The 14,975-nt window shown below is 42.2% G+C and overlaps 1 protein-coding gene across 8 annotated transcripts in view; it reads right to left on the reverse strand.

The window, feature by feature from the left end:
* The window catches only part of LOC122542603 (casein kinase I-like), a 229,237-nt gene that overhangs the window by 131,942 nt on the left and 82,320 nt on the right, over nt 1-14,975 (reverse strand). For all 8 annotated transcript variants that reach the window (XM_087982098.1, XM_043680562.2, XM_043680561.2 and 5 more), the window contains exons 4-5: nt 4,762-4,802; nt 541-610 (exon numbers count right to left, since the gene is read on the reverse strand). In XM_087982098.1, the coding sequence (XP_087838224.1) occupies nt 541-610; nt 4,762-4,802 (111 nt within the window). The remainder of the gene's footprint in view (nt 1-540; nt 611-4,761; nt 4,803-14,975) is intronic.

Raw genomic sequence — 14,975 nt, forward strand, 5'->3', positions numbered from 1 at the left:
GGAAGTGGTGGAGGCGAATATAGTTACAACATTTAAAAGACAGTTAAGCAGATACATAGATAAGAAAGGTTTAGACAGATATGGCCAAAATGCAGACAAATGGGACTAGTTATGTTTGGGAAAGGTGGTCATCATGGACAAGTTGGGTCGAAGGGTCCATTTCCATGCTGTATGACTCTATGTATCTAACAGTTTCTTTGAGAAATTATGAGGCTAAAGCTTCAACCAGTTCAATGAGCAGCTATTAGAAATTTTCAACAGATGTTTAAATAAAAGTTGCCTTTATAATCAAATTAAGACATTGGCTACCTGCTAACAATCCTGATTGAAAATCGACAGCAACATTTTGGAATAGACAATATTGCTCAAGTGTACCTCAGGAAGGTGTCAGGAAACAAAAAGCTTCCGTTTTTTCCAACCACTTATGCTGGCATGATCTGTGTATTAACTTAGCAATTTCATGTTTATTGCTAATGTTTGCAGGAGACGCAATACTTTTCTTCCAATAGTAGTAACCTTGTAAATCCAATCACACATTACCTGAGCTCCCAAGTTGCTTGTAAAACCTGTATTCTAAATGAAGTTGTGGCGCTCGTGACTTAATGGGCTCCTGAAATTAAACCAATAAACAAACATTAGACAGAGCCACATGCATTCATTCATCTGCAATATGATTGACACAAAATGGCATAATCTACCTACATTCAATCAATGTATTTGAATATACAGCAACAATGTAATTTTAGCTGAGATCAGCAAGGGAATCATAGAACATCTTGGGAAAGGAGGACTAAAAATGCTCTTTGTTAATCAATCGCTGCACATTGTAAAATGGAAGGCTCCTTCCAAATATCAGTGCAGGAATGCCGAGCACAGAACTGGTAACAGTTATTCAAACACTCAAGCAAAGGATCTTTGAACATTTCCCTACTCAGTCGATAGTGCACCAACTGGAATGCCAAAATGACTGACTGACTTTACCACAAATACTGGGATCTAGTTAATCCCTCAAGTTTGCATTACTGGTATGGCATACAAATAAGTCCCAGACCCATTATGAACAGTTGACCAATATAAATTCCTCTGATGGCATAAGCCAGGACAATGAAGCTTTGCTTCAAATAAAACGATCACTTCATAATGGATTAATTTTGTTAACATTAAAACTCCCAGTGTTCCTTTTAATTTTTGAAAAACATTTAACTGACTATTTGCTTTTTAACAAGCATTCTTGAAACTTGGGTGTGATCCTGTATGCCCACACTGCACCCTCCCAAGGGTTAGAATATCCTTCCTGAAAGTCATTGTGGAGAATACAAAGCTCAGTATAACAATGATAAAATGTCTGATTTGTTCACTATTAACATTTGGCAGAATTGAACTTCCTTTCTCTTGTAAAATTAAACCATAGCTATATTTAGAGTTCAATGTTTAATGTTTTTCTACATTTCCCTTTGAAACTGCCATCCCACCACAGATCATGTGCATATTTAGTATGTTACCTAACGATTCATGATTTTGGTTCTTTCTCCAACACTGATTAGTTAACCATATACAGTTTGTGTTTGCTGTTAACGTTTCTAAAAAAAGGTGCAACCATCTCCAAATTCATATCACATTGTTCCTCAATATTTATTAGGCCAAGTTTATGACTTGTAACAAAACATTTCCTTTCAATGCTCTGCGTGTTATTAATAACAGGATCTTAAGGGCAACTTGCCGTTGCAGTCATTTCTTATTCCTCTAACCACGCAAACATTTTTTAGTTCATGAATTTCTCTGCTTTGCGTTCCTCAAAAAATTAGTTACAATTTTTTAAACAATTTTGAACAATTCGTCTGAAGTTCATTCCACGACTCATACTTAACCATTAACTGTCAAGCTGAAATAGTTAAAAATGATGAGATTTTTCAAGTTAACTATCACACAAGAGTTTTCTGGGGTAGATCAATACCTAAAAAGCTCATCATTCGTTTAACGTTCTCAATATTAGGCATCTCCTATCTGTAGGATTTTAGGCAGCTGTGTGGGCAAGGGGCTATCTTGCATTAAGAATTTAACATGAGTGCAAGGAGACAGATTGAAGTCCATATTATATTACCAATATTTATATTTTTGCGATCGGGCAAGGGATTTAAGTGTAACTTGACATCAGCAGGATGCGCACAATTTCTGAACTAACTTGGGTTGTACTTACACAGGAAACTGCACATGACTATCCAAGATGTATCACCAGGGTCAGAGTGAGATAGGTTCAAATAACTACTGGGGAAGCAATCTGAACCAACATTTCAGTGTGATACTAACAGCACCCTCCCTAGTTGAAGGTGGCTGTGTTTTGTTAAAACAGAAGGCATTAAACTAAGGGCCAACATGCCTTTTCAGGTGAACACAAGAGGTTTTGCGGTAAATTTCATGGCAAATAGAGAGTTAACTTGTCATTTATTGTTTATGAGATCTTGTGCAGAGAAATCACTACGCTACAACTATAATGGCAATTCAACAAGTGATACATCATTGAGCATTTCAGATATACTAAGGATGTTAAACTGGTTGTTAAATCATTACGAGGAAGTCCCTTCTAAACTGTATGTTCTTCTATCCCAGCTAAGCCACAATCTATATTCAATCACTCTGGAGCTCACTAATATTGAACATCAAAATTAGTTTATTTATTAACTTTCAAATTTTAAAACTCTTTCAATGGAGACATCTCTACACTCCTTTCCCCATGTAAATCTCTCTAATACGGAGTCTTCTCTTACAGCTAAATGTGAAATCATAATTATTAATGTAGCTGTTTACACATCCAACAATAAAATGCCCCCTACATATGGTTACCTTGATGCAAATTACTAACTGAGAAAACTGGTCATTAAGAATAAAACAGGGAGACTCATAAACCATACTTTTATTTCTCAAATATCAACTCTTAAAGTATTTTGTGAGCTCTTGAACCAATGTTCCAGCAGTCCACACCCAAGTCAGCACCACATTCATTTCCAGTGCTCATAAACAACTGTCATACATTGACATGCTACTAGAGAGCAAATCTTCCATGCTTTAGCATGCTCCTGGGCCATCACACAAAACTGCAGTCTCGGCAGGAACCACCACAGGTAACAATGGTTTGGAGCGAGGTTAAAAACTGGAATCATTAAAGACAAGATGCATACGGCTGCACCTTAGCAGTCAGATCTCGCATACAAGTAGGAATTAAAAAATATAGTTTATTGAGCTTGGTCACCAGGCTGCAAAGTTGTATTATGGATTCTTTTGGCAATCAAAGTAAAATATTGCAGACTGGTATGAAATAAGGCCCAGCACACAAAACAGCAGGTAAACTAAACTGCACAGATTTTAACCTTCGTGCACTGTTGGCAAATATCTTTAGGCCATTTCATTGCACAGAGAGCACTTTAAAATTCACAAGATTGCTTTTTGACAAGATGCATTAGTGAGATCACCAAAAAAGCTTCATGAAGACATCTGCCAATTTGAATTAATTTGTCTAACTGCAACATACAAATTAATTCAAATTCAAGTTGCGTGCAATTCTGGTCTCCTTCCTATCGGAAAGATGTTGTGAAACTTGAAAGGGTTCAGAGAAGATTTACAAGGATGTTGCCAGGGTTGGAGGATTTGAGCTACAGGGAGAGGCTGAACAGGCTGGGGCTGTTTTCCCTGGAGCACCGGAGACTGAGGGGTGACCTTATAGAGATTTACAAAATTATGAGGGGCATGGATAGGATAAATAGACAAAGACTTTTCTCTGGGGTCGAGGAGTCCAGAACTAGAGGGCATAGGTTTAGGGTGAGAGGGGAAAGATATAAAAGAGACCTAAGAGGCAACTTTTTCCATACAGAGGGTGGTACGTATATGGAATGAGCTGCCAGAGGAAGTTGTGGAGGCTGGTACAATTGCAACATTTAAGAGGCATCTGGATGGCTATATGAATAGGAAGGGTTTGGAAGGATATCAGCCGGATGCTGGCAGATAGGACTAGATTGGGTTGGGATATCTGGTCGGCATGGACGGTTTGGACCGAAGGGTCTGTTTCCATGTTTACATCTCTATGACTCTAAGATTACCAATGGCTGCTTGCTACTGTGATGATGCTGTCATTTTAAAAGGTTATTTTGTCCTTGATTTTCTTTTGAACAGAGATTGTAAAGGCCAAAGAGTCTGGGTTTTAACAGGTCATTGGGTTTTTTTTGTGTAAAACAGTTTAATAGTGAAAAGGAGTGGCCAGTTCTCCCAGTTCAGGTATATTTCTAGATTTTTGTAGCTGTAGCAGTCACAAGATGTGAGTGTCCTAAAGAGTTGCAAGCGTCAGTAAAGGATTCCTGAATTTCTCTGAAATCTCTCTCTGGATGTTGTTCCCTCCTGCCTGGAAGAATCGGTGTTTGAATTTACCTTTCTGCCAAGGGCTGCGTTTATGGGATGTTACTGTCTTGAAACAGTTAATTAGTAATAATTACTGTAATCGAGTTGGTTACGTTTTCCCATAGTTAAGTTATTCTAAATTCAGTTTTCTTTTGTTCACGTTTCAACTCCAGAGTTTAAATAAATTCTGTTTTGCTTAAAGCCGAGTGGTTTGACCAGTTGTATTACTTCTGGAACAACCACTTTACATCTGCCTTTAAAATAAGTTAAGGTCTAGGCTATCTTCTTGAAATGTTTTGAGGAGGGTCTGGCCTGGTCCATAACACTAAGTAAAATGCATCCCAAAATGTGCCTGAGAAAAATATATATACTTACCAGTTTGATTGCTACGTATTCATTTGTGTAGAGATTTTTACCTGCAAGAAAGTGAAATGAAACATTTAGACACTGCAAAGTGTACACTTCTCTGCATACTAATACATAAAAACATAGAAAGCTACTATTTCAGGGATAGAGGGAGAAAATTATACCTTCAAGATAAGAAAGTCCATTTCCTCCCCATCAAGACTGCATGTGTCAATGACTTATTGGGAGTACAGGGTCAATAATAGTGGATTTTAGCCTTAAATCATATCAGGATCATCCATTCCACAGTCCAGTGTAGTCTTGAGGGAATGCTGTCCTCTCATGTTAAAATGGAGACACGCACATCACCTCCTCTGGATCCAGTTGTTTCTTTCAGATAGACTGAAAATCCCACAGTATTATCAGAAACAAAAGGTAGAGCTGGCTCTCAGATCTTATTGGGAATCTCACCATTCTCACTTCTGACATTTACAAGGATCCAAGTTCAATTTAATCAGTTGAACTCAGTTTCTATTGGTTGCAACTTGACAATTCAGAATAGTTGAAAACTGGGAATGGAAGTGTCACTTCACTTTATCATAGTTTCACAGTAATAGATGCAGGAGTAAACCATTTGGCCCATCAAACCTGCTCCCCCAGTCATTAAGATCATAGCTGATCTATACATCACCTCAGCTCCTCCTACCTGCATTATCTCCATAATCCTTAATTCCCTTACCATGCAAAAACCCATCCAACTATGCCTCGATTATATTAAATGAAGCTGTCCCTACCGCTTCCTTGGGCAGAGAATTCCATAGAATCACTACGCTCTGGAAAACGCAGCTCCTCATCTCTGCCCTAAATCGACTCCCCCTAATCTTGAGGCCTTGTCCCCTAGCCCTAGGCTCACCAATGAGCGGAAACAACTTGCCCGCCTCTGTCTTGTCTACGCCCTTCATAATTTCATATGTTTCTATAAGATCCCCTCCCATTCTTCTAAATTCTAGCGAGTACAGTTCCAGGCGGCTCAACCTCTCCTCATAGGGTAACTCTCTCACCTCCAGTATTAACCTGGTGACCCTCCTCTGCACCGCCCCCAAAGCCAGTATATCCTTCCTCAAGTAAGGAGACCGAAACTGTGCACAATACTCCAGGTGCAGCCTCACCAACACCTTGTCCAATTGCAACAGAACCTCCCTGTACTTAAATTCAATCCCTCTAGCGAAGAAAGCCAATATTCCGTGTGCTCTCCTGATTACCTGTTGGACCGGCAAATCAACTTTTAGCGATTCTTGTACGAGCACGCCTAAGTCCCTCTGCACAACAGCATGCTGCGATCTTTCACCATTTAAATAATACTCTCACCTACTATATTTATTTCCAAAGTGGATAACTTCATATTTACCAATATTATACTCCATCTGCCAGATCCTTGCCCACTCACTTAACCTATCTAAATCTCTCTGCAGGCCCTCCACATCCTCTGCACAATTTACCTTTCCACTCAATTTAGTGTCATCAGCCAATCTGGATATGTTACACACAGTCTCTGCTTCCAAATCATTTACATATATCATGAACAGTTGGTCAACACTAACCCTGCGGCACCCCATTCACCAATAATCTCCAACCACAGAAACGCCTATTTATCCCAATTGTCTGCTTTCTATTCGTTAACCAGTCCTCTATCTATGCAAATACATTCCCCAAACTCCATGCATTCTTATCTTATGGATGAGTCTTTTATGTGGCGCCTTATCGAAAACCTTCTAAAAGTCCAAGGATACAACATCCACCTTTCCCCCTCCATCCACCACGCTTGTTACATCCTCCAGTAAGTTTGTCAAACATGACCTTCCCTTCCTGAATCCATGCTGCGTCTGCCTGATGGAACCCTTTCCATCCAGATGTCTCACTATTTCTTCTTTAATGATAGCCTCCAACATTTTCCCAACTACAGATGTTCAACTAACTGGCCTATAGTTACCTCCTTTTACCTACACCCTTTTTTAAACAGTGGCATGACATTCGCTGTCTTCCAGTCCGCAGGGACTTGCCCAGAGTCCAGAGAATTTTGGTAAATTACCACCAACACATCGACTACAACTTCCACCATTTCTTTCAGCACCCTGGGATGCATTCCATCAGGACCAGGGGACTTATCTTTAGACCCTCAAGTTGGCTCAACACTACCCCTTTTAGTGATAGCAACTAAATTGAGATCCTAACCTCCCATCGCATCCTTAACATCATTCTTTGGCATGTTAGACACATCTTCCACTGTGAAAACTGACAAAATAGTTATTCAAGGCCTTGGCTGGTTCAGCATTACCCAATATTAATTCCCCTTTCTCATCCTGCAACGGACCTATGTCCACTTTGGCCCCCCTTTTCCGTTTTATATAAAAACTTTTCCTACCTGTTTTCGTTTTTTTTTAAAGAATCCCTACAGTGTGGAAACAGGCCCTTTGGCCCAACTAGTTCACACTGACCCTCCAAACAGTAACCCACCTAGACCCAATCCCCTGACTAATGCACCTAACTCTTTGGTCAATTTAGCATGACCAATTCATCTAACCTGCACATCTTTGGACTGTGGGAGGAAACCGGAGGAAACCCATGCTGACATGGGGAGAATGTGCAAACTCCACACTGAGAGTGGCACGAGGCTGGAATCGAACACAGGTACCTGGCGCTGTGAGTCAGCAGCATTCTGTGCTCAGTAACCAGGGTTTCTCCAGCACATTGTTTTTCTCTGTGATAGAAACTTGATTCTGTGTGAATCTAAAGCAGCAGACTACAGGAAACTTTATACCCACCACATGCCCTCAGTATGAAATAAAAACAGCCTTCACTGGCTAAGGAAAGGATTGCATAAAGTGCTTTTCAAAGTCATGCTTCAGAACATAGGTGGCTTGCTTTAATTACAAGGGATTTACAGTGGTACAAGTGGCTTGCCAGCAACTTCTCAAGGGAAATTAGGGATGGGCAAGGAATGCTGATCTTGTCAGAAAGGCCCACATCACGAACAAAGAAAGAACTACCATTATTTGCTGGAGTACAGGATCACAAAGCTGTTGCTTGGGAATTATGGAGGCTAATTTGAATTTTATAGTTTACAACAGACTAGTGGATCACATAAGGACTGCAGTCAATATCCACTGGCCTAAAAATCCCCAGGATTTTTTAGATCAGATTCGATGCCTTCCAGTGTAGAAAAAGGCCCCACACTGACCCTCCGAACAGTAACCCACCCAGACCCATTTCCCTCTAACTAATGCACCTAACACTATGGGCAATTTAGCATGGCCAATTCACCTGACCTGCACGACTTTGGACTGTGGGAGGAAATCGGAGCACCCGGAGAAAACCCACGCAGACATGGGGAGAATGTGCAAACTCCACACAGACAGTCGCCCGAGGCTGGAATCGAACCTGGAACCCTGGTGCTGTGAGGCAGCAGTGCTAACCACTGAGCCACCTTGCCGCCGCAAAGTGGCAGTGAAGGAACGGTGATATAGTTCCAAATCAGATGTTGTGAGAGAGAGAGAGAGCGCGAGAGAGCGAGAGAGAGATGGAAGAACACTTACAGATGGTTGTGTTTCCATGTGTCTGTATTCTTGATGCTCTGGCTCAAAGGTCAAGAAGATGCTGTCAAAGCAATCTTGCCAAACGACTACATTGCGTTCTCCAGATGGTACACACTATAGGGTCACTTAGCTCTGCCTACAGCATGCTGCTTGTGATGTTTGGCACGCATGTAGTCCTGGGTCACAGTTTCACCAGATTGACATTAGATTTTAAAATAACGTTTGCTGCTGCCTTTATGGTTAAACCAGGATTAGTCTTTTGTCTTGATGGTCATGGCCAAAAATTGAGGTAAGGTGAGAATGACCACCTGTTATCAAGGCAGCATTTGAACAAGTGTGGCATCAAGGAACTCTAGCAAAACTGCAGTCAACAGTCTACCACTTCCCCTGGCAGCTCATCCCATATACGCACTACCTTGTGTGAAAAGGTTGCCCCTCAGGTCCCTTTTAAATCTTTGCTCTCTCACCTTAAAACTACCGTACGCCCTCTACATTTGGACTCCCCTAACCTGGGGAAACGACCTTGGCGATGCATGTTATCTATGCCTCTCGCGACTTAATAAACCTCTAAGGTCACTATTTAGCATCCTAAGCTCCAGGGAGAAAAAAAGTTGGGCCAAAGTGTCCATTTCTGTGCTATACATCTCTGACTCTAATTGGAATTAAATGAAAACTCTGTCGGTCCAGTTCAGCTTCTGTTCAATGGTAATTCCTGGAATGTTGATAGTGGGAGATTTAGTGATGGCAATGTCAAAAGGCATCAGCTGGACTAATTTCTAATATTAAATAAAATGGTTGAGGTTACTGGAGGTCAGTTATCTCAATCTTAAGATATCTTGACATGAGTTCCTTAGGAAAAAATCTTCAGCCCAATCATTCTCAACGACTAAATGAATACCTTTCTCACCATCATCAGGTCAGAAGTGGGGATGTTCACTGATTGCATAATGTTCAGCAGAATTCACAAATCCTCAGATTATGAAACAATCCATATCAAAATGCAGCAAGACATGAACAACATTCACGCTAAAGCTAAAGCTTGCCACGCTAAAGTGGCAAGTAACATCCATGCCACACAAGTGCCAGGGAAGACCAGCTCCAACCAGACTGAATCTGACCATTATCTCTCACAACTGAATCCCCCACTATCAACATCCTGGGGGTTCCCACAAAAAAGAAATTGAACTGTCCCAGCCACGTAAACTCTGTGACTACAAGAGCAAGCCATTGGCTAGGAATCCTGCAGCGTGTTACTCACCTCGATCTCTCAAGCCTGTTCACCATCTACAAGGCACAAGTCAAGATTGTGGCACTTGCCTGGATGAACACAGCTCCAAACACACAAGAAGCTCAACACCAACTAGAACAAAGCAGCCACTTGATTGTTTGAGGGTATGGTGCCAATCACTCCGTCCACCACTAAGGCACAGCGACAGCAATGGGTAAAGCTCCTTCAACAGCACCGCCAAAACTCTCAATCTCTAGCACCTAGGACAAAGTCAGCCAATGCCTAGCAACACCACCACCGACAAGATGCCATCCTAACTTACAGCTATATCATCATTTCATCACTGTCGCTGGATCAGGATCCTGGAAATCCCTCCCTAATGTATGGGACAGCTCTCCCATTTTTAGTACAATCTTAGCAGGGACAACATGAAAATACATTTTCAGTGGTTTGATACAGCTGAGTGACTTACTTGCCCATTTCAGAGGGCAGTGAGAATAGACCCTTAGCAATGCGGTACTGAGTTAGATGTAGGCCATATCGGATAAGGAGCGCAGATTTCCCTCTCTCAAGTCCACTGAACTACATGAGATTTTATGACAGGTAGCTTCTGTGATTATGAGTGAAGCTAGCTTTGATTGAGTGGATTGAATTTAAATTCCCTCCAGCGCATTAGCCTGGGCCATTGGATTTCTAGTCCTGCAACATTTCTAGTCTGTGGCGGCTCAGTGGTTAGCATTGCTGCCTCACAGCGTCAGTGACCCGGGTTCGATTCCAGCCTCGGTGACTGTCCGTGTGGAGTTTCCACATTCTCCCAGTGTCTGCGTGGGTTTCCTCTGGGGGCTCCAGTTTCCTCCCACAGTCCAATGATGTGCAGGTTAGGTGAACTGGCCATACTAAATTGCCCATAGTGTTCAGGGATGTGTAGGTTAGGTGCAGAAGTCAGGAGTAAATATAGGGTAGGAGAATGAATTTGGATGGGTTACTCTTTGGAGGGTCGGTGTGGACTTGTTGGGTCAAAGGGCTTATCACAATGCCAACATCAAATCAGTCATCAAATCATTGGTTTGGAATCATTGACAATGAAACAGAACAAGTCGAGTGAACACCACGTATAGAACACTCTGACCAATTATTCTTATTGCTGAACCAATTCAAGGCCATGGAAATTTGAAGAATGCATTCCAAAGACAGTGGTCATTACCATTAACAACCATTGGAATGCTGAGAGGGAAGAAACAGACCAATGGGTTGAATCTAAGTCAAATTCACTTTCGCACTTGGTATATTATATTCTCCAAAATGAAGAACGTTCCCAACTTCTTTCTGGTACTGTGATTTCTTCAGTGTATTTTTCTCAGTGATCTCATTCCTTTGCAAGGTCGCAGGGTTTTAAAGACAATATCTCCTCGGTTCCTCCCTGGTTAGCAGGACAAATGAATGACTGAGCTTGCTCTTACCCACAGATCAGAAACGCACCCGAAAGCAGAAGCGGTGAAATGAATCTTTCGAAACAAAAGGGATACTTGAAGAAATTAGCAAGAGAAAGGGATGGAGATCAACCACAAAGAGTGCACAGTTCGGAAACAGGACATTCAGACTGATTGACTTCTGCCTCATACAAGTCTCCTCTCACCCAAATTATCCGACAATGTCAATGTATCCTTCTAAAGGAAGGCCTTATTCAATCAAATGGGCTTTTTGTGTACATTTCCAAAATCGCCCAGGTTTCTCCCATCTTTTCTATATACACAGGATTGAACTATTCTAGCAACTGGCCAAGTCTGCCAAAATAATCATAAAAATGCAATTCAAACAACTGCCGAAAATGTGTCCCCAGTTTCTACCCTGTAGTCGACAGCATCATCACTGCATTGTTCAGGCACCTGTCTGAAGGAACACCCATTCGTAAGTTTCAGCAGATGCCAGACCAACATCAAGATTGTGCAGAACCACAGCAAATGCCCCAAATTACAACCAGCTATTAGAACCGATGTTTGACCACTGTGATGCCAGTGAGGTTTCAAAATTGTCACGAGTCTCGATGAGAACGGAGGACGAGGTGGGAGGGTTACCCCAATGCGATGGGAAATGGGAGACGGGGAGTTGGCTACTGCTGCCTCAGAGCTCGTGGATTCAAAAGTTCAGTTTGCCACCCCACATGGTATCACAACCCTTAATTTTGGGAGAAGCTACATTACAGTGTACATCACCTAATAAACATCATGAAAACTTTAACCACACCAAGACAATTCTCAATAAATTCAATGAACAAATAGCAAATTACTGCTTTGAAGTCTAAACAGTCCCTTTTACTCAGAGTGTGCTCCAACCCCATACCTTTCCTGGTTCCAGTTTTTCTTCCTCAAATGTGACGACTAGAAGATGATTACATCTTCAAGGCTCTGATATATCAAAATACTTTAAACGACTAAACAAAAATGCCCCTTTCAGTGGGAGCCCATCACTACTTCTGTCCGGTCTTGACAGAATGCTGCATTGTTAAGCTGTTGCCTTTCAGCTGAGACATTCAATTATCACATTGCTGTTTGTAGAAGCTTGCTATGTGCAAACTAGCTATCAAATTTCATGTGTTATAAAAGTTACTGCACTACACTTCATTAACTAAGATAGGCATGAAAATCCAACGCCCCAATAAGTAGCATTTAGTCCCCTTAGTAGTTATTTTAATCAACATCTTTAGACACGCTACGGTACACCTTCAGGGGTAATTGAAGCCAGACCTTCTAGTTCAGAGGTGGGAACACTATCACAATGCCACAAGAGTTGTCCAGGCCAAGTCTTACCCTCCATGAAGTACAAAATTAATTGATCAATCACTATTTATGATCAAAAGATTCTGCCCTGTGAATATAGGCTGACCCTTATTCTTGCACAATAGCTTCCATATCCGTCAGAGTTCACAGCAAGTGCCAAACCTGCGCCCACACCTTCCCCCATACCTCCATCCAAGGTCCCAAAGGAGCCTTCCACATCCATCAGAGATTTACCTGCACTTCCACACACGTCATTTACTGTAACCGTTGCTCCCAATGTGGTCTCCTCTACATTGGGGAGACAGGACACCTACTTGCGGAACGCTTCAGAGAACATCTCTGGGACATGTCAAAGCAACCCCACTGCCCCATGACCAAACACTCTAACTTCCCTTCACACTCCCCAAGGGCATGCAGGTCCTGAGCCTCATCTATTGCCAAACCCTCATCACCCGCCATCTGGAGGAAGAACGCCTCATCTTCCACTTTGGGACCCTCCAACCACATGGTTTCAATGCGAATTTCACCAATTTCCTCAATTCCCCTCCCCCCACTTTATTCCAGATCCAACCTTCCAATTTGGCACCACCCTCTTGACCTGTCCATCTTCTTTCCCACCTATCTGCTCCACCCTCCTCTCTGACCTATCATTCACACCCACCTTCATCTACCTACCACATTCTCAGCTCCCTTCCTCCCAGCCCCAATGCCCTCACATTTCTCTCTTAGACTCCGGCCCACAAACCTCATTCTCGATGAAAGGCTTATGCCCGAAACGTTGATTCTCTTGCCTCTCGGATGGTGCCTGACTGGCTGTGCTTTTCCAACGCCACACTCTTGACCTTGTACAACAGTAACTGCTTCAAATTCATTGACTGTGAAACACAAATCTTCACTATATCCTGAACATACAAATCACTACAAAAATGCAGTGTTGAACATTAACTTCATGCAGTGCCCCCATTCCTTCATTCCACTGCCACTCATACCATACCCACCATGGCCAACAGCTGGAGTCACAAATCCCTCCAACCAAGATATAGATGAAAGAAAAAAAGAGAATTTGCGTTAGATAGTGCCTTTCGTAACCTCAGGCCATCCCACAGTGTGCAATCTAATGAAGTTTAGTGTAGTCACTTTTTGTAATACATGAAACTCGACAACTTCAACAAACAGGAGAAAGTGAGGACTGCAGATGCTGGAGATCAGAGTCGAGAATGTGGTGCAGCATCCAAGGAGCAGGAGAATCGACATTTCAGACATAAGCCCTTCATCAGGAATGAGGGAATTCTACAAACAGCAATATGATAATTATCAGAATGTTTTCCTGAAGGTGATTGTTGGGTAAATGTTAGCCAGGACACGCAGAATAATTCCTCAGCTCTTCCTCAGAATTGTGAAATGGGATATTTTAATCCACCCAAGGCAGGAGTCAGTCAGATTATCATCTGACCAAAACGTCAGTACTTCCAGCTGTACAGTGGGCTCTCAGTATTGCACTGGAGAGTCAGTTTAGATTGTGCTCGAGTCTCGGGAGCTGCACTTGAACTCTCAGCCTTTACATGTATACATACCAGCACGTGGATTAGGAGGAGTAGGCCATTTAGTCCACTGAGCTTATGACAAGATCATGGCTATTTTGATTATGATTTCAGCTCCACTTTATCTGCCTCCCACCTCATAATTCCTAGAATACATTGATTAAGAATCTAACCCAGCCTTAAAATATTCAATGACCCAGCTTCCACTACTCTCTAGAGAAGAAAATTCCAACAACCCTCAGAGAACCCTCTTCATGTCCATCATAAATGGGAGACCCCTGAATTTTAAACTGAGTCCCCATGCTCTAGTCTCTACGACAGGGAGGAAACATTTTTTCAGGATCCGCCCTGTCAACCTCCCTCAGAATCCTAGCTGTTTTAATGATGTCACTCCTCAAAATGGACACAGGTCCAACCAGTCCAACATTTCCTCATAAGATAATTCCTCCAATTTCTGACTCAGAGGCAACTGAGTCATGGGTGACGTGAATATATTTTGCATCTATTTATCTGCACCGTATCAGTTATTCCAAAGTTTCAGCAGTAGATTACTTTTCCATCTACAAAGCTGAAAACAAAATTATCGAGGAGAAAGTGAGGACTGCAGATGCTGGAGATCAGAGCTGAAAATGTGTTGCTGGAAAAGCACAGCAGGTCAGGCAGCATCCAAGGAGCAGGAGAATCGACGTTTCGGGCATGAGCCTGAAGAAGGCTCATGCCCGAAACGTCGATTCTCCTGCTCCTTGGATGCTGCCTGACCTGCTGCACTTTTCCAGCAACACATTTTCAGCTCTGAAAACAAAATTAGAGTATTTTAAGGAGAAAATGCGTTCTGCCACAAACAGCAATCACAACAGTTCTAGCGGCACAGCAGGAGAAACCGGCGCACGTGGCCCACAGCTTGGTAGATCAGCTCTTCTTGTATCACACAGATGGTTGTGTGTCGAACTAATGGTCTGTCAACTCTGCCAAATGCTGGGTTGCAAGCATCCTGCCAAGGGTTTTGTAACATTCAGGGCATGGTACCATTATGCTCTTGTGACTCTGATGTTACCATAGTGTCTCATTTCATGACCCCAGACACTCGGGACAAGTGCAATGGAAA

This window comes from Chiloscyllium plagiosum, unplaced genomic scaffold (assembly GCF_037043375.1).
Source record: "Chiloscyllium plagiosum isolate Xiang-an unplaced genomic scaffold, Cpla_swu_hap1 HiC_scaffold_42, whole genome shotgun sequence".
NCBI lineage: Eukaryota > Metazoa > Chordata > Chondrichthyes > Orectolobiformes > Hemiscylliidae > Chiloscyllium > Chiloscyllium plagiosum.